The sequence below is a fragment of the Myxine glutinosa genome, chromosome 9, assembly GCF_964187855.1.
Source record: "Myxine glutinosa chromosome 9, kmMyxGlut1.1, whole genome shotgun sequence".
Classification (NCBI taxonomy): domain Eukaryota; kingdom Metazoa; phylum Chordata; class Myxini; order Myxiniformes; family Myxinidae; genus Myxine; species Myxine glutinosa.
The window spans coordinates 104,646,264-104,666,153 of NC_136269.1; the positions used below are offsets into that span (position 1 = coordinate 104,646,264).

The 19,890-nt window shown below is 42.4% G+C and overlaps 1 protein-coding gene across 2 annotated transcripts in view; it reads right to left on the reverse strand.

Annotated features, from left to right (window-relative positions):
• The window catches only part of PCOLCE2 (procollagen C-endopeptidase enhancer 2), a 46,936-nt gene extending 28,674 nt beyond the window's left edge, over positions 1-18,262 (reverse strand). Inside the window, exons 1-2 of one of the 2 annotated variants that reach the window (XM_068128669.2) lie at positions 17,988-18,262; positions 17,118-17,196 (exon numbers count right to left, since the gene is read on the reverse strand). In XM_068128669.2, the coding sequence (XP_067984770.2) occupies positions 17,118-17,191 (74 nt within the window). In that variant the 5' untranslated portion in view covers positions 17,192-17,196; positions 17,988-18,262. Of the gene's footprint in view, positions 1-17,117; positions 17,272-17,987 lie in introns of both variants that reach the window. The other variant, XM_068128670.2, reaches the window with a different exon arrangement.
• Positions 18,263-19,890: the final 1,628 nt, after the last annotated feature.

Here is a 19,890-nt window from a genome sequence, read left to right on the forward strand (position 1 = left end):
CAAAGAGCAAATATAACCTGTAGGGACTGGGAAGTATGGAGAGATGAAGATCTGAGAGGCATTAATAAAAACAGGACTCCAACCTGTGTTGACAGTAAAAAACAGGCCTCCGTCCTGAGTTGACATTAAAAACAGCCCTCCAAACTGTGATAACAGTAAAAAAAAAACAGGCCTCCAACCTGTGTTGACAGTAAAAAACAGGCCTCCATCCTGTGTTGACAGTAAAAAAAACAGACCTCCAACCAGTGCGGACAGTAAAAAAAACAGGCCTCCAACCTGTGCGGGCAGTAAAAAACAGGCCTCCATCCTGTGTTGGCAGTAAAAAAAAGCAGGCCTCCAACCTGTGTTAACAGTAAAAAAAAACAGGCCTCCAACCTGTGTTGACAGAAAAAAAACAGGCCTCCAACCTGTACGGGCAGTAAAAAACAGGCCTCCATCCTATGTTGGCAGTAAAAAAAAACATGCCTCCAATCTGTGTTGACAGTAAAAAAAAACAGGCCTCCAACCTGTGTTGACAGTAAAAAAAAGCAGGCCTCCAACCTGTCTTGACAGTAAAAAAAACACAGGCCTCCAACCTGTGCGGGCAGTAAAAAACAGGCCTCCATCCTGTGTTGACAGTAATAAAAAAACAGGCCTCCAACCTGTGCGGGCTGTAAAAAAAAACCACATGAAACACAAAAACACACAAAAAACAGTGCATGTCAGAGCAGAAGTGCTACCATGAAGACCAAGGAACTGTACGTAGAACTCTGATATAGAATTGTGAAGAGGCATATATATGGGGAAGGGTATAAAACAATTTCTAGAGTGTTAAAATTTCCTAAGAGGAGAGTGAGCTCCATCATTAGGAAATGGAAACAATATGGAACTATCCAGACTCTTCCTAGAGATGGCCGTCTGTCCAAAGTAGGCAACCGGGCAAGAAGGACCTTGGTCAGGGAGGTGACCAAGAACCGAATGACCACTCTGACAGAATTACAGAGTTTCTTGGCTGATATGGAAGAACCTCCCGGAAGTATAACAGTCTCTGCAGCACTTCACAAATCTAGGCTTTATGGGAGAGTGGGCGGACGGAAGCCACTCCTGATAAAAAGACACACGGTAGCATACCTGGAGTTTGCAAAAAGGCACGTGACATACTCGGAGAGCATGAGGCAAAATATTCTGTGGTCTGATGAGACGAAAATTGGTCTCTTTGGCCTGAATGCAAAGCGCTACATCTGGCGGAAACCAAACACAGCTCATGGCCCATCTAACGCCATCCGTACCGTGAAGCATGGTAGTGGCAGCATCATGCTATGGGGATGCTTTTCAGTGGCAGGGACTGTGATACGTTTAAGGATAAAGGGAACAATGAATGGAGCCAAATACAGGCAAATCTTTGAGGAGAACCTGCTTGAGAGTGCAAAAGAACTTAGACTGTGGCGAAGATTTACATTCCAACAGGCCAATGACCCCAAGCATGCAGCCAAAGCAACACTGGAATGGCTTCAGAACAAGAAACTGAAATTACTTGAGTGGCCCAGCCAACACCCAAACTTGAATCCCAGTGAGAATCTGTGGAAAGATTTGAAGATTGCTGTTCATCAACGCTCCCCATCCAACTTGACAGAGCTTGAACAAATCTGCGAGGAAGAATGGGAGAAACTCTCCAAATCCAGATGTGCAAAGCTGATATAGAAATACTGAAAAATACTCAAAGCTGTAATTACTTCAATGGTGCTTCTATGGAGTATTGACTCGAGGGGTTGAATAATTATGTAAATTAGATATTTCTGTATTTCATTATGAGTTATTTAGTAAAAAAAAAAAAAAAAAAGTCAAAAAAAGATTCCACCTTGACATTATGGGGTATTATGTGACAAAAAAAGTCATTTTAATCCATTTTAAATTCAGGGTGAAACAAAACAAAACGTGAAAAAATCAAGGGGTGTGAATACTTTATTAAAGCACTTTACATACCACTTCGTTGTGGAATGGAGGTCATCACGTATGCAATGAAAAGGCGGCTTATTTATTGATGAATGAAACATTTTTGAAACTCTAATTGATGTAGGCAACCTTAGAATTTAAGTAAATGGAGGAAGCTTGTAAATTTATTGGACTTTACAGCTAAATAAATACTACTCGTGTTTTGTACACAGTACTGTTAAAATCATTAATACAGTAGATTTCTGACGACCTGGGTACAGGTTTGAGACTACTGAGGTCCATGAAGTATTTCAAGGGGGTGGACACATTGGCTTAGCTTATGATTTATTTTGACATTGGTGTTAACCAATGGAGGAGCTCATGTACAAATCACATGTAGGACAGACATCATTGTACTTTATTTGGATTATATTGGCATTTTTGATTTTGATGTACCACACTCTTGTACAGAGCAATGGTGCTGCTGAAACAGTTTCTTGGCATGGGTTACACTGGGTGGTTTGCCATTGCCTTCCCTGCGTTATTCATGCTCTATCCTTTTAAATGCTGAGCATCATTCAAAGGAAGCAGCACATACTATTTTTTTAAAGTCTTTTAATGATCAACGTTCTAAAGTATAAAATGTCATCGCTTGTGTGATTTGAACCTGGAATGCCATGGAACAAAATGGAAAGTGGGACCACCGACAACAGAGAGGAGAGAGTAAAATCAAGAGGAAGGGGAGAAGGACACATGCGGATGAACAAGCTGCACACAAGATGAATGAAAGAAGAGATGAAGGGAAGAGCAGGGATTAAACAGAAAAAGGAACAATCCAACCGACAACGAACAACGAAAAGAGGTGAGGTAGACCTGGGTGGCAGGGAGAGGTGGGAGATCACAATAACCTTCAAACAAAAGTGCATGAAAAGAGGTGGAGGGTGGGAAATGATGAGCATGGATGAGGGATCGCTTGTTCAGGCAAGCACATTCTGCCAAAGATGCAAAGGAATTCCATCACGTGATCTCAGAAGCACAGAAGAAACCAGTAAAAACAGCCTGGAGGAAGAAGGAAAAAGACAAATATCTCATCGGATTCAACTCACAGAGAACGTCATGTCACTTTGGGCTTACCCAGGCGTTCCCTTTTGTTGGAGGCCATTTTGCTGTTTCTGTCAATAAATCAATTGGCGTCAGGAAGGGCATCCGGCCGTAAAACATTGCTTCAAAAAGGGGACCAAAAAAACAACAACAACCATGGTTCCCGAAAAAGGCCAACCCCCGCTTTGCGGGGAAAAATGGCCTCTAAAGGTGGTTTTTTTTTTTTTTTGTCAATAAATCAATTAGTAAAGTTGAAATTTTCTCAACACGCTTTTGCTAAATGTTGATCCAATCAATTTATCTAAACTCGAAATTTGGGTTTATAAAGAAGATGCCCTCAAACCCATTTGCTGACTTAAAAAACACCACCATTCCTATTTATATTTGCCTCATGATAAAAGGACATGTTTAAAATCACTCTTCCATGAACCATCATCCCAATGTCCAAATGCAATATGCTGAAATCTGAGCCAAGGCTGAGAGAAACGAGGCTGAGGCTGTTTATTCCTGCTACGTGAAGCAACCCATGCCTACAGAAAACAGACTTTTTGGAATGTCGGACGCATTTTCCATCCAATCATCATCTAAGTTTGTTAAAGACAATATGTCCATGGGTAGGCGCTCCTATTCCATGGGTAGGCGCTCCTATTAGTTTGGTACCTTAACGACGGAACTGGCCGAAATAGTTACACGCCGGACAAAAGCACCTAATTTTTTTTGGACAGTCCCACATATGTGAGGATTGATTTTTGCCTAAGCTCCAAAAAAGTATATGCACCTGAGGGCTGTGGCGTCACAATGACGTCACACAGTGTTACAAATAGTCCGGTACCTTAGTAAATGGATTGTTACACGCTGGACAAAAACATCATTTTTTTACACAATCCCTGCATGAGGTCACTTGTTAAGAAAAAGCTAAGCTCCAAACATTCCGTTAAACTGGAAGCTAAAATGGCGTCGTTTATGACGTCATATTGCCGAAAATGGCATTTTGTGGATAATCAACAGGAAAAAACAGGTACCAAATGCTCAGCAATTGTGTTTTTAATGAAATACATATACACTGATGACAACCGAAGTGTTATAAAAATTGAAGCTAAAATGACGTTAGATTGGCGTCATTTTGACGTCATAATGACGTCATTTAGCTAGAAAATGACATTTTGGTATATTCAGAAACCTTGTGTTTATTGAAGTACACGCATATTTGTAGTATGAGAGTTATAATGACGAGATAGGAAGCAAGACCGTTAAAAAAGAACCAGAACAGTATTCCATGGGAAATAATTAGCTTATTTTTGACATTTGCAACAGCGCAGGTCAGTACATGGTAGTCCGGCTTTGGAGCATTTGCATCTCAAACAGCCTCTGTCCGACTTGCAGTTGCATTTTATGAGTTCTGCACCGGCATCCGCTGCTTGTGGGATAGTTGTCCACACTGGTAACCACTTATTATCCTCCATTGTCCATCCACAACCCCGGGAGACGGAATCGAGAGCAAAGAAAAGAAACATCAGCGCTTCCAAAGCCTCGACATACAGATGGAAATTGTTCTCTCTTTGAGCACGAATGAAGACGAGGATAGTGAGTTCTGTGCGAAGCACAGTATCCCAGAACTGAAAGGTTGGGCTTTTCTCTATCATTTGCCGTTTCCATTTATTAAAGTCATCTGTTACATCGGAGGAATTAAGATGAGTCCCATGTGCGTCACGTTGTAATTTTGACAGTACCAACGCAGTCACTTGGTGAGCATGTCTCGTTCTTGTGACGTGGGCTGCTTTGAGAAATGAATCGGCCTTGCCAGTCGTTGCTATGCCAGAATCAGTGAGTGCGTTAGTCCAGCCACTATCTGCTAAAAAGTCCCCAAGAGTGTTCCACAAAGCTTTTTCAATGTGAAGCCCGCCGCCCAAGATGAAGCATCGCCAGTTTGTAGGGTATCCTTCTTGAGAAGTGTAATGGCACGCTGCACCCATTCATCTTCTTTGAACTTCGCTTCCCCCCAGTGGCCCATTGTGTGGCGTTGTTTGTACTGCAGGGATTCGTGTGGATGTCATGTTCACATTTTATGCCTGTACTATTGCAAACGAGTCTGGAAGATATGGTTTGGTGTCTGGGTCTTTCTCGACGAGAATTGTTGGTCTAGGTGTTCCAGGATCATCGAGGGTTGGGAATTGTGTAATGCTAATACCAGTTCCATGAAACGACCCCTTGGCTGTAGTAGACGACGGATCGTGGTCAATATTGTCAAGGGCCCCGACTGTGAATAAACCGTTTCTTAAGTTGGGTGGACGCGCTACACCATCAATCTTAAATTGCTCACATGCGGATAGGGCCAACTGATTTTCTATTTTAAGCACACGACTGTAGGAAATGCTCAAATATCATATCATATCATATCTCTCAATGACTGATCTGCAGAGAATGTTGAAAACTCGAGAAGCTTGGTTATCGAGGTTTGGTCACAAAAAATGCAAACATCCTTGCTTCCCGGTGCTGATTGCCTGATTGATCGGCGAGTAGTTGTGTCTGATGTCTTGTTTACCTGTTGTTTTTTTTTTATCTCTTGCTCTCGAGTTTAGCATTGTTAAATTTCTGGTGGCATGAACGATGCCAAGAGGCTTTGTTTGTAAGGAACTGTTCCGGTGTTGCATCAGTCCCGAACTCAATGCGCACGGGTAGTGCATCCAAGGTTTTGAATTCCTCGACATTTTCGAGGAATGCCTTGTCTCTATATATAAAGGAGGAGTGTCTGTGTGTGTGTGTATATGTGTGTCTGTCTGGATGTCCGCTTATAACTCAAGAACTACACATCGGAGAAAGGTTTTAGACACAGATTCGGAATCAGCATAAAATCCTGGTGGTTATAGGCTACGTTTTATTTTAATATCAATGGTTTAAAAAAACAGCGCCACCTACAATTCCATGGTGGTTTGTGGCGGCGCTAGACGTTCAGGGTGTATTGCAATGGTTTGTCGGGTTTGGCTGTGGGTCCAGAATAGCTCCCATTTCCTCATGTTCTTCCAATTTTATTTTGATTCTTCTGTTACAACGCCTTCCTTATCTACCTTGTATCCCCCCGACGAAGCCTCTACATAATTTCATGCGGCAGAATTTCGTACATTTTGAGTGAAAGAAGTGAGACGAAGTTGTAGGAGGAAGAAGAGGCGCGGCCACTGTGGAGGGCCTCGATCGTGAGTGGTAAATGGCGGGAATTGCGTTTGTATCGCAAAGTAAAGGATCTGCATTCATTTCTGAACTTGCATTGGTGGATTGTTATACATCTGCAGTATTTTTCATTTAAAAACTTTATGCTGAACTTGAAGGCTCCAAGCACGGACGATATATATAGCCCTCATTGAGGTAAAAAGTAAAAATAAAAGTACAAATCCTGCTATCGCTTGCCAAGCTAGCCGTTCCTCCCCCCCTCCTCCTCCCTCTCCCTCCTCCCCCTCCCTCCTCTTCTCCCCTCTCCTCCCCCTCCCCCCCTCCCCCCTCTTCTCCCCTCCTCCCCTCTTCCCTCCCCCCCCCGTTCCCCTCCCCTCCCCCCCCTTTCCCCTCCCCCCCTGTTCCCCTCCCTCCCCTCCCCCCCCCCCCGTTCCCCTCCCCTCCCCCCCCCCGTTCCCCTCCCCTCCCCCCCCCCCGTTCCCCTCCCCCCCCCCGTTCCCCTCCCCTCCCCTCCGTTCCCCTCCCCTCCCCTCCCCCCCCCCCCCCCCTTCCCCTGCCCGGCAATGCCGGGTACTTCCCATGGCCAGCTGTACGTGGGCTGCTCGAGGGTTGGAAAACCAAGCAATCTTTATGTCTTGGCACCAAGTAAGAAAACCAGAAATGTATACCAAGAGGTTTTGAGAAATTGAAAATTGACAAAACGCCATGTAGGAAATGTACTGTGATATTGCTCTAAAATATACATGTTCTTTTCATCATATATTTGTATTATTCTTATTCAACCCGGGCGAAGCCGGGTACCTCAGCTCGTAAACTGATAAAGCATCACAGCTTTGGCGATTTTGTGGACAATTAAGCTGCTCTGGGGTACTTCTCTGACAGATAACACAAGCTGTCCAATCCATATCGACCTGTGGTGGGGTGTCCTTTTCTTCACCGCATTAACATCATCGAAGAAAAAACAGTGAACATAAGTTGTTTAATTCTGTTGGTTATGACTGGGAGCTACAATGCGTTGTACGAGTGCGAGTACAGCAACGAACATTATATTCTATCGGCTACAATAAAATGCTGTATTTTAGCTTAATAAAGGTCCTTATAGCATGACAAAATTCATTGAAATGCTTATTAACAAATTTATAAGCTTTAGTACCGCGCGAAATAGTCCATGAAACACAAAACGTGGGACCGCATAACAAGTAGGAGCGCCTGTTAACCCAGACCAGCATTTGAAACACTCTGTGACGTCATTGTGATGCCACAGCCCTCAGGTGCATATAATTTTTTGGAGCTTAGGCAAAAATCAATCCTCACATATGTGGAACTGTCCAAAAAAAATTTGGTGCTTTTGTCCGGCGTGTAACAATCCATTTACTAAGGTACCGGACTATATGTTGAAACTCCTATGAAAAAAGTGCTTAAAAGTTGGTCCATGACATCTCAGAGAGAGATGCAGACAGGACAACACACAGATTCCTGGGGCTTGGGAGGTGTAAGAGCAGTTCATGGTGAGTGAGAAATGCACAGCCATAGGTATTTGAGGTCAAGTCACAGCCATAGGTATTCCTGGGGTTTGGGAGGTGTAAGAGCAGTTCATGGTGAGTGAGAAATGCACAGCGAGTTATTGATGTACAGTGGGACTCCGTTACCAGGTAGAGCTTCAGGCCGATCAAAGCAGAGGAGGCAATAGCCAGGTAGAGACACTAAGGAGTCGGGAACATTCCTGTGGGAGGAAGGATTCTGTTAAACAGATGATGTCTGGTTTGTTGACAGCAGCCTGGATTTGAGCAGAGGCCTCAAATGTTTGAAGTCCAAGAAGTTAGGGACAAGGGAGGAAGAGCTCCTGATAGGGCGTATAAATGTTGAAAGGAGCAAGGAAGGAGAGGGTTTGGGGTGGGGGGGGGGGGGGGGGAAGCTGGGAGGGTGCGAAGATTGGGAGAAGCTGGGTGAGGGGAGTGGTGGAGGAGAAACAGTGAGAGTGAGAGGTGGGGGAAAGGAAGCAGAAATGGGGCAGGTGGAGGGAAAGCTGAAAGAGGGTGCGATGAGGGGGAAGCAGGATGAGAGGGAAACTGAGGGGATCAGGACAAGCAAAGATGTGGTGGGACGAGGGGAAGCAGATGGGGGAGGGGGTGCACTGACATGTAGGGGTTCGAAACCATGATGAATGGACGCGAAGGGGAAATTCTTGTCACGTGCACACTACCTCTGCAAAGTGGATGTCTCAGTATTCCCAAACTGGTTAACCTGCCACAAGCATCATGGATGAGGTGGTAGGAATGTTTTGGTGGAAGGCATGGAGGAAAATTTGGCTACAAGGTGAAGGAGGCGGCTGGATGAGGTAGGCGTTTAGGAGTGAAGAGGTTTTGATAAATAAGCCTTGGAAAAAGAAAAGTTCCGTTTTGGCTCTATGAAGTGCTGCTGTCGTATAATGAAGGATCCCTGTTTGTTTGTTGATCGGGGGTCGCACTAAGGGTATGGGTAGAGGGTTCTTTTAAATTAATCCTGTTTTGCTTCCTTGTTTATTCCCACACAATGTGCTCACATATACTTTAGAAAATCACTTGGGCTCTGGGTGATTGGAGTGTCTTGATTGCTGGTGATTTATTACCTGCACCACGAAAGGTGGATGGAGGTTATGTTTTCACCCCTGTCTGTTTTTTTGTTTTTTTAATGTGTTTTTATGAACAATTTTATGTGTTTTTTCCTCATTTATGTGGCAAAAAAAAAAAAATTTGACAAGTATTTTGATCACTCTGGATTGTGTGTTTGTTTGTCTGTCCGCTCACTTATACTTGCCTACAGGTCACAATTTTAAACTGATCTTCACGAAACTTCATCAAATGGTAGAGTTGGTGGTCCGACAGAATCTTATATTTTTTTGAGGTCAAAAGGTCAAAAGGTCAACATAATCCAAAGGACAAGCATTTTTTTCAAATTCCTAAAATCCTCAAGTTTCATCTGATTGACTTGAAATTTGAATAGGATATACATATCGGCACATTGAATTCAGCCACCAACTATTTTTGAGATCAGTATAGGCCAAAAGGTCAACATAGGCCAAACGGTCAACAATCATTTCAAAGTCCTAAAATCCTCAAGTTTCATCCGATTGACTTGAAATTTGAATAGGATTTTCATATCAGTGTACTGAATTCAACCACCAACTATTTTTGAGGTCAACATAGGCCAAATTTCTGAAATTGTCAATTTTCATCCGATTAACTTAAAATTTGAAGACGACTCTATTGTCTTTTGCCAAGTGTCGCTCTATGAGTTGTTACGGATTTGTCACTTCCGCTGTTGTGGTTTTCACCCACTTGACGTATTTCTGATATTATGTACTATTATTATTCTCAAAAGGTTTATTATTCAGGAACAGCTATCTAAAGTTAAAAAGGTTAACTTAAAATGATACAGGAAACCGAACCGGAAGGAGGAGGTGAAGAGGAAGAGGCGGCGCGAGCAAAGTTGGAGAAGACGCGTGACGTCAAGGCTCCATAGCGAGGCTGGTCTACCGAAAGTCGTGAGGGAATTTTGAGTTTCTTGAAAGGACATCCGGCGATAGGAATTATCGCTGGAGTGGAAAATCTGCAGTCAGATTTGGGCGCTGAGATTTCGACGAATCCTCGCCTAGTCACATCGGCTCAAGTAAGAGCCGTCGGCCATTTTGAACCCCGCGCTTTGGACACCTACGAAGGTTTTGCCTCGCCTCATCTTCACCCCAACATCCTACCGTTTGTCGGGGATGTGTGTGTGCGACCGCTTCGTCTCCAATTACGTTGCGGTTCGCTGAGTGAGCGGTGAAGGTGCCCCTCTGAAGGGCGCCGTTGTACAGTTTCGGCGGGGCGATCACCATTGTCAACTGTACGCGATTCGAATATCGACTGGAGAGCGAGATTCGGGCTTCGACTGGATATCGTTCTAGTGACCGCTGGATCGAGTCACATTCGCCTTGGGAAAAGTTATAGAGACATTGAGGAGTGTCCTGTTCATTCGCTGGGAGTGCAGTGAGTTATATGACTTTATTGATGGTATATAGAGTGCACTCTTAATTGCCATTTGTTGTACCGTTATTCCTGTGTGATTTTCAAGATATTATTTGTTCATTTATAATCATTGGTGTGGTTTCACTATTAATTTCTACCACAGAGTAACATATTTTTCTGCCGTGGCTCCTCTCAGGGTTCGGAGGTGTACCGAGACCAGGAGATCGTAGAGGAACACGTAACAGAGTGATTTTTCATTTGTCTGTCTGTTTGTGAACACGATATCTCAAAAATGTTATTGACGGATTCGGACTAAATTTGGTGGACACATTTGGTCTGTGATAAGGACTAATTGATTCGATTTGGTGAGGATCCCTATCTGGATGCGACAATTTTTAAATTCTATGTGTTTTTTACCCATTGAGAGATGGGATAAAATATGTTATACTGTATAGCACGATATTTTAAAAAATCTTGTTGACAGATTATGACAAAACTTGGTGGATGAGTCGGTTAGATGTTAAGAACAAGCCGATTGGACTTTGGTGTGTGATTTAGACGAATGACTTGGATGCACATCCGACCTATCAGTGGGACAGAAAACGTAAACTGTTGAGCCTGGCGGAGTATGCACTTTATGGAGTAGGGGAAAGTGGTACAAAATGGACCCCTTGGGTCATATGGACCCCTTGGTATATTCCACCAGCAGCTGCTGCCATCTTGTGGCTGTTCATGTTAAAACATTCCTTTGTGGATTAGCAGAAAGTAACAACATGGTGGCCATCCCTATCCAGTCTTGAACTCGAGCTGAACCATCCAACATTTTGACACCTACTAGGATCTATCGGTAGGTATGTGAGAAAATTGTGTTTGTGGTGACAGAGTGACTCATATTTCCTAGTGTTACTGCATGCTTTTAGAGTACTAGGGCATGCCCGTACTATATATATGCCCGTACTATATATATATCTAAAATTATATCCCCCCCCTCTATTTACATGAAATGGTTTGGTCCATTCGCAACGCCAAAGCGAACGGCGAACGGCTTGCGAGTACGGTGACAATCCCCCCCCCTCTATTTACATCAAATGGTTTGGTCCATTCGCAACGACCACAGAACCCCCCCCCTCTATTTACATGAAATGGTTTGGTCCATTCGCAACGCCAAAGCGAACGGCGAACGGCTAAATCGCCATAGCTCGGTAAGTACTTGTCCGATTAATATGAAACCCTGAAAAGGCACATCCTCGGGTCCCCAGCAATATACCTGGCAAGTTTAAAGTATATCGGACCCGTGGTTGTCGAGAAACAGCGGTCACAGACAAACATACACACATACACACATACACACATACACACATACACACATACACACAGAGATTAATGGAATTATAGATAGATAAGTCAGTCACTAAAATTGACCTTTGAAACATTCTGCCCAGTACATGTGGTTTCCAATGATGTCAGGTTTTCATGGAGGTCGTTCATGGGGCAAAACGGTCCATTTCCCTGGGGTAAAATGGCCCGTGGGGTACCAGACCTGTTGATGGTCCTGCACCTAATGGTAATGCTGTGAGAGGCCCCGAAAATGCTGTGAGACCCATTGGTAACACTCAAAGACATGCTGCTGTTCCAAGACCTGCTGTTGCAAGCACCAGTAGGGAGTTCATTTCACCCTTTCAAATCAGTCCCCCACCTAAGGCTACTCCTGCTAAGGGTAGGCCTACAACACGTCAATCAAAAAGGTCAATGTCAGAGCATTTAACATCAAGCCCATACAAGAAACGACTTGCTGATGCAGCTGAAGAAAAGAAAAGACAGGAAGCACAGAAGGCAGAGAAGGCAAAGCAGAGAGCTGAAAAAAAACTTCAGAAGCAAAAGAAAGTTGCAGAAAAGCCAAAAAAGAAGATAGTGAAGGGTAAACGGGCTATATTTACGGCACCAGAAGAATCTAGCGAGTCTGAGGATGATGATGGAACAATGTGCTTATTCTGCCGGGAAAGTTATAGTGTGATAGGAGAAGGATGGATAAAGTGCACAGTCTGTCGTCTTTGGGCCCATGATGGTTGTGCAGGTGTGGATGAAGAAGATGTGAATTTCATCTGTGACTTTTGTGCCTAATTATGTGCATAATCTCACCTTGTAGTCTGTAATTTTTCACAATAAATATTATTTCAGGTTCAAAGTGTTTTGATTGGTGACTCTGAGGGTAATTATTATGTTTTTCAATGGGGTGACCATATTACCCCACGGGGTGACCATATTACCCCACGGGGTGACCATATTGCCCCATATGTGGGGGCCATTTTGCCCAACGTGGTGTACAAAATGGCCCACTTAGCACATTTTTGGTCTTTGGTTCTCACCAGTGAATGGTTGATTTGATTCTAATACCAAGTAATTTGTGTATTTATAATGGAATAATGATTGTAAAGACACTGTCTGATTTCAGATATACTGCATCATTTTGGATAAAATTTCAAAGAAAGCTTAAGTGTGCCATTTTGCCCCACCTTCCCCTACCCTTCTAGTGTTGTTTGTATTTTGGGGAGCGAGGTGAGGAAAAGGATTGAGCTGAGGGATAAGAAGTAACAATACCTGGGATAAAAGGAGTGACAACGAGGTATGTGGGATAAAAAAAATTAAAAGATGGATGCAACCTGACTGTCATCATCAGGCTATAATTTGCCAGGCCACATACTCGATGATTTAACATAACAAAATACGGTTTGGGACAGAATATCTGACGAAAATCACGACCAGCAAAATAGGAATTGTGTTTGATGAAGTAGATTATGTGAGAGCTTTATATATTTGATGAAGTGCATTGTGGTTGCATTCTGCAAAGAGCTATATAACTCAGGTAAATCAAGAATTAGTGATTATAATGGCCTTTTTATTTAAAGGTTGAGAGCTTTAGTAATTTTTCAATGTAAATACGGCAAAAGTTATCAAACAAGAGGTGGAAGAGATGTGTGGTAGTGTTGGCTAGGGACCAGTTATAGTGTAAACTCCATTGTCTTGGGTCATGTGACCCGCAGTGAGCAGCGTGAGGCTGCACCGGCCGACTTTTATTTATGGATATTTTCATTTACGGACATTTTGCGACGCTTTTGTTATTTAAAACCCATATTTATGCTCTATACGAATGTACATTGATAAATTTGCAGCCTTCAAAGGAGTTCACGTTCAAGTTTATTTTCGACAATTCAAAAAGAAAATACAACCATTCTCAAGGAGAACAAACAAAACAGTCTACAAAAATCACAAAGCAAAATTAATTAGCAGAATGATAAATGTGTATATAATAATAAAAATAATAATGACAAATGAGTGTAGAGGATTCTATGTAAAAAGTTAAACTTGTAGTATATAGACCCCGATGAAGTGATCAAATGATCAAATGATCTCTAAAAAGATGATCTCTAAAATATAATAAACAAGAAAAAGAGCAATCAAAGATTGCAAACACTCACCAGGATGTATTTTCAGTGGTTTTTCAGGCTTTTGTGTTAAAACAAATATGGCGGCCGAACCCCATGACTGATGACATCATTTTTTTCTCCACTAATTTATTCCTAGATTATGCTCAAGAAATTTCATCTTGATCGGATGACGTTTTGTACTCGTCATATTATGACATCATAATGGAGGCACCTATGACATCATCATTAACATATTTTATTCCACATGGAGAGTTCTTTACAATGAGCCATGTCTCAATTTTTTATATTCAGCGCTTTCGGAGATATAGAGGTGCAAATTTTTGCGATTTTTTCCAAGATGGCGGCCGAACCACGTGACCTATGACGTCATAATTATCATTAAAAAATTATGCAGGTGGAGTTGCACCTATGGTGAAAATTTCCTATCAATCGGACCAACGGTTGCAGAGAAAATCATATTTATTCTGTGCGGACAAACAGACAGACAGACAGACAAACAGACAAACAAACAAACAGACTCAAATGCAATACCCTCTCCTCAGGCGAGGGTAATAAAAGGAGCCGAGTTCCAACCATTGGTTGGACAGTTCGCCTGACTCCACCCACAATTTCTATACTATGGCCGCCATGTTGGTGCTTACTGCTATGCGAAGTCAAAGACAACGTTGGAGCTGTCATATTCACAATTGCCATGCCCTCCCTATAAGTTTTCCCACCAGTGCAAAATGACCAAAGTGACAGTTAAAAGGATTTTGAGCCAATAGTCAACACGGGCCCTGAGAAGATGAGCTTCAGCGATCGAAACAGCGGTGTCTTGTTTATACCTGCTCAAATAACTACATAGCATTCTCTCAGGCATGGCCTTTACTATGGAGGTTATGCAGGTCCATGCTATTATTTCCAACTATTGTCTCTAAAACGACATGACTAGAGTCCATAAAACCCATGTCATTATAAAGTTCTTTGTCCGAGGACTTCCGGGAATCTCGCGGCATTGTGAAAGAAAACATCTTTCATTATTTACTTTTATAAATGTATATATATGCATGAAGAAGAAGATAATTGGTTTTGGGTCTCATGGTTACTTGCCAGTTGAAATTATTTGAGGTTTCCACATATCTTGTGGGATTGAGAACTGGACAGGTTACTGTGATGGGCCATGACATGTTGCAGCTGTTTCAATTGCTGTTTCTATTAAGTTGGTGATAGCAAGATAGGGGAAGGGAAAGCGTTAAATATTCTGCTGTTTCGATGTGGGAAATCCCGTTTGCTTCTATGAGGGGGTGAGGGTGAGGAGGGGAGGACAAAGCCAGGGTTAGAGGGGGGGGAGAGCAAAGATGGAATAGAGTTGGGAGGAGGATGTTGAAGAATTTCAGTTGAGGTGGCCGGAGTGGCGATGGGGTTTGAAATAGGGAGGGGATTGATGCCTTAGTGTTGGGAGGGGAGGGTGAGGACTGGGGGATGCGGAGGGAGAGTAAATATGGAACAGAATTGGGAGAGGGAGGTTAAGGCTTTGTGGAGGGGGGGGGTAGGGGGGGGGTTAAGAATTTCTGTGGGAGTAGGTAGGGAGTGGTTATTGAGCAGCTGTGGTGTGGGCGTTAGGGAGGGTGTTTGAAGCCTTGAAGTGTGCAGTGGATTGATGCCTCAGAGTTGGGAGTGGGAGGTTGAGGATTTTGACTCAGTGTTTGGGAGGCAGAGGTTAAGGACTTGGAATTGGGGTTGTGAGGCGGAGGTTGAGGATTTGGACTCGTAGATAGGGTGGCGGAGGTTGAGGATTTGGACTTGGGGTTGTGAGGCGGAGGTTGAGGATTTGGACTTGGGGTTGTGAGGTGGAGGTTGAGGACTTGGACTCGTAGATAGGGTGGCGGAGGTTGAGGATTTGGACTTGGGGTTGTGAGGTGGAGGTTGAGGATTTGGACTCGTAGATAGGGTGGCGGAGGTTGAGGATTTGGACTTGGGGTTGTGAGGTGGAGGTTGAGGATTTGCACTCAGAGTTTTGGAGGCAGAGGTTGAGGACTTGGACTTGGGGTTGTGAGGCGGAGGTTGAGGATTTGCACTCAGAGATTGGGAGGCGGAGGTTGAGGACTTGGACTTGGGGTTGTGAGGCGGAGGTTGAGGATTTGCACTCAGAGATTGGGAGGCGGAGGTTGAGGACTTGGAGCTTGGGACGGCGGAGGATTGATGATCTTGGGGTTTGTGAGGAGGGTGGGTGAGGGGGAGTGTTCAAGACTTGAAGTCACATTTTACTTCGTGCGGATGTTCTGTTGGTCCCTGATAGTGATCTTTAAATAAATACTGCAACATTGTCTTATTTTATTATTCTTAGAGATTAACTCGTCAAAGAGTCAGAGAACGTTATTGATAGAGCATAACTAGTATCATTTGTTAGATGCATAATTGTTTTTATTTGTTGTTTTGTTAGTAAATAGATCACATTTAAAATGCTGAAACCTGTTGCTAACCTCACTACATTTGTAAACATAACATCTTGAAAATAGTGTGTTTGTGCCTTGTTTTCATAAAAGTTACACGTGGTTCTTTTTCCATTGGATCGAGTTTCTCATGACATTCGTAAAGCATAAGAGATTCGTGGAAAGATGAAAAGGCGGATTGTACGTGATGCATTGCGCAGCTGTAGGGAGGCCCAAAGTTGACTGTGCTTGAATTACAAGCCTTCCCTCCCCAGAACAGGAAGGAATGCGGGCAAGTTGCCGAGAAAGTTCCCAGCCGATCCTTTTTGCTCCACTCCGAAAGACTCGCTGCATTATCATAAAGTTTAACATTATTAGTATCATATCATATCATGACTTGCATCATAAAGTGTGCCATCCCTCGGATGGACGTTAAGCTGGCTGTCCCAACAGCTAGCACTGCTTGGTGGACATCAACCGTTTACACGGGTCGTTTCACAGAGAGCGGGCGAGTTATTGTTGGCAAGCTGAACGAATTACAAATTCCTGCCCTAATGCGAAGGGGCACACAGCTATGCCTCAGTGATGATGCAACCAGCCGGTGCATTCGGAATTCAATGCCGTTCCGATATGCGTTCGCTAACAACAACTTTTTGGAATGGTACTTTGCAGACAGTGTGCTTTCGCTGGGTGTTCCGTCTACTAACAACAGTTGGTGAATGTTAAAGATCTTTGCTGAAGAATAGGTGAGTTATCGCCGGCATCCTCAACATCGCCTGCCACCTGAAAACCCTGAACAAATTGCAAATTCCTGCCATGACTGCTGCCGCGATGGCAAAGGCAAACTTTATAAACTTCATCAAACCACCAGGTGTAATTCTGAGAGGCAGAGAGAGAGAGGGAATGTTATAAAAAGGAAGACCCTAAGGGGCACGCAGGATGGCATACGTTACCACCTTCAGGCTTCATTGAAGATGGCATGTACAAAATTTGGCCGATTTTTTTTTCCTGATTTATGATTGTTTTGTACATGATTTCACTTCACAGAGAAGTGATGGTTAAAAAATCTGGTTCATCACAACAACACATTTACTTACAAGTTGGGTTGGCATGATCCTTGTCCCACCAGCATCACCCACAACGCCAAGTTTGTTACGATGAACCACATCATTGGATCTGCAGGCAGAAAGTGGACACGTTTGATTGAGCAGTTTCCATGTGATACCTGAAAGCCAGCAGGACCCTACAAGCCTGCAGCAGAATAATCATTCGTTACTTTAATTATGACGTACAACATTTACACTTTGACTGTAACACTTACAGATGCATTATGGATATTTATTTATACATTTTTCTCGAACACTGGTCCAACAGGCATTAGCTCTTCCACGAGCCTCGAACCAAAAAAGCCAAAAACTATGTAATAAAAAACTATGTAACCCAAAAAACCAAAAACTACCATGTATACCAAATAAATGCATGCATATACCAAATATATAAATATATAAATGCATATACCAAATAAATGCAAATAAATGCATAAATGCAAATGCAAATAAATGCAAATAAATGCATAAATGCAAATGCAAATAAATGCAAATAAATGCATAAATGTAAATGCAAATAAATGCAAATAAATGCAAATAAATGGTAAATGTATACCAAAAAAGAAAAAACGATGTAAGTATCAATTTAACCCTCTTCCTTCATTACCACCAGTTACCCAGCCACATCCCCTACCCATTCAGCACCCTGGTGTATAAATGCTAGCAAATGGAGGTGAATAGTTGCATCGATAAATAATCCTTATAACTTTAGGTTTTCAGGAAGAGAACGTCTATAATTCACACGTTTAAATCAAGCTGAAAAGTTTTCAAAACTTTTTACAATGGAGCAACTTTCAAGGAAAATGTTAGCGTCGTCTGAAAGCATTAAAAGCTATAAACTATCATTGTGCATCGTCATACCACGTTCGTCTCGAGTTCTTCTTTACTTGATAGTAGAGGTTGCTTCACACGTCAATGCAGCAAAATGGTTCCGTTCCTTACCATATGGGTTCCTTTCTTCTCAGTGCTGAGCAAGCTTCTTCACTCTACCCTTAGCCCCCTCACCCCCACCACCTCCACTCCTTGTGGGCATTCATCTCCTCCCAGAAACACTTCTACGCCCTTTCCACCGATCCACACAGCCCTCCCCATCCCATACCACAACCTTTCTAGAACTTCCTTATGTGTGTGTGTGTGTGTGTGTGTGTGTGTGTGTGTGTGTGTGTGTTACCTTCTTTGCTCTGTTTATTCTTCTTTCAATATCTTTAGTTTGAGGTTTCTTTACCACTTCTTTCATGTCAAACGCCAGATAATCGGTTATGGTAGTTCATTTTTCTTTGATAAACCACACCAGGGTATCACAAAAGTTATATGCAATGGGGAAGATGTATGGTGATTTTAAAATATAATATACCAGCAGGGGTACCCAGCGTTCCGAGTGATGTTCTCATTCTGTTGGCATTTTGAAAAAAACCCAAAAAAAATTTTCTATTTTTTTTCTTCTATTTTTTTGTGAATGCCTAAAACACTTCACCTACAAGAAAAAATATTACACACACACACACACACACACACACACACACACACACACACACACACACACATCAGGGATCATTTGATATCTCCTTTCACATAGCTACAAAGGCCCAGGCACTATATTAAAAATATTAATATTTAAATAATTAAAATAAAATAAATACAATAAGATAAATAAAAATAAATAAAATAAAATAATTGTAAAATAAAAATAGTGTCTGTACGAGAGCAATTAAAGAAAAAAAAAATTCGAACTTTTCTTTTCAAAACTTAAAAAATATTTTTCCCCTAAAACACTCCCAGGCACTCACTGATAAACCTCTGAAAGTTTAACGAAGCCCCGTTCAGCCACCTCTGAGAGACTGGCAACATACACAGACAGATAGACAGACAAACTGCTCTCTTATAGTACAGATAGATGAGGCAGTTGGGGCCTGTTTTGTGTTCCTACGATCTGAGCACAAAAAATTGTGATGTTGGGATCCCCAGTCCCATATACTGTAAATTTTCCCTGTCATCTCCTAATGAAGTGAAATGCAATGTATTTGCCCACAAAAAATGGAAAATTTCACTGTCAAACAAAGCCACAATTTTGGGATAAAATAAAACGTACAATTCATTTCCAAATGTATTTAAAATCATAAATTATGACAACTATGGTATTAATGGAATACTTATCCTGAGCAGTCAATTTGGCCAACTCTTCTGTTTTTGAAGGTTTTTTTTATTTGAACCAATATGGCTGCCAGACCACGTGAGCGATGACATCATAAATTTATATTCTCTAATATAATTGTTGGGTAGATCACACTCAATAAATGTAAAAATGATCAGACTAGGCATTGCCTCTGTCGAATTATGACATCATAATTACGGTACCAATGACGTCATCGTTAACAACACTTATTCCCCATGCAGAGTTCTTTACAATGTGCCATGTTTCCATTTTTTCCATGGAGTGGTTTTGGAGATATAGAGGTGCAACGTTTTTCAGTTTTTCCAAGATCACGCCTGTACCACGTGACCTATGACGTCACAATTATAATTAATATATTCTGCAGGAGGAAGCGCTCCTATGTTGAAAATTTCGTGTCCTACAGTTGCAGAGAAAAAAAAAATTCATACCGATCGGATGAAGCGTTATACTTGTCGAATTATGTCGTCATAACTAAGGCACCCATGACATCATCATTAACATCTCTTATTCCCCATGGGGAGTAGTTGACAACGAGCCATGTTTCATTTTATTTCCATGAAGTGGTTTCAGAGATATGGAGGTGTGAAGTTT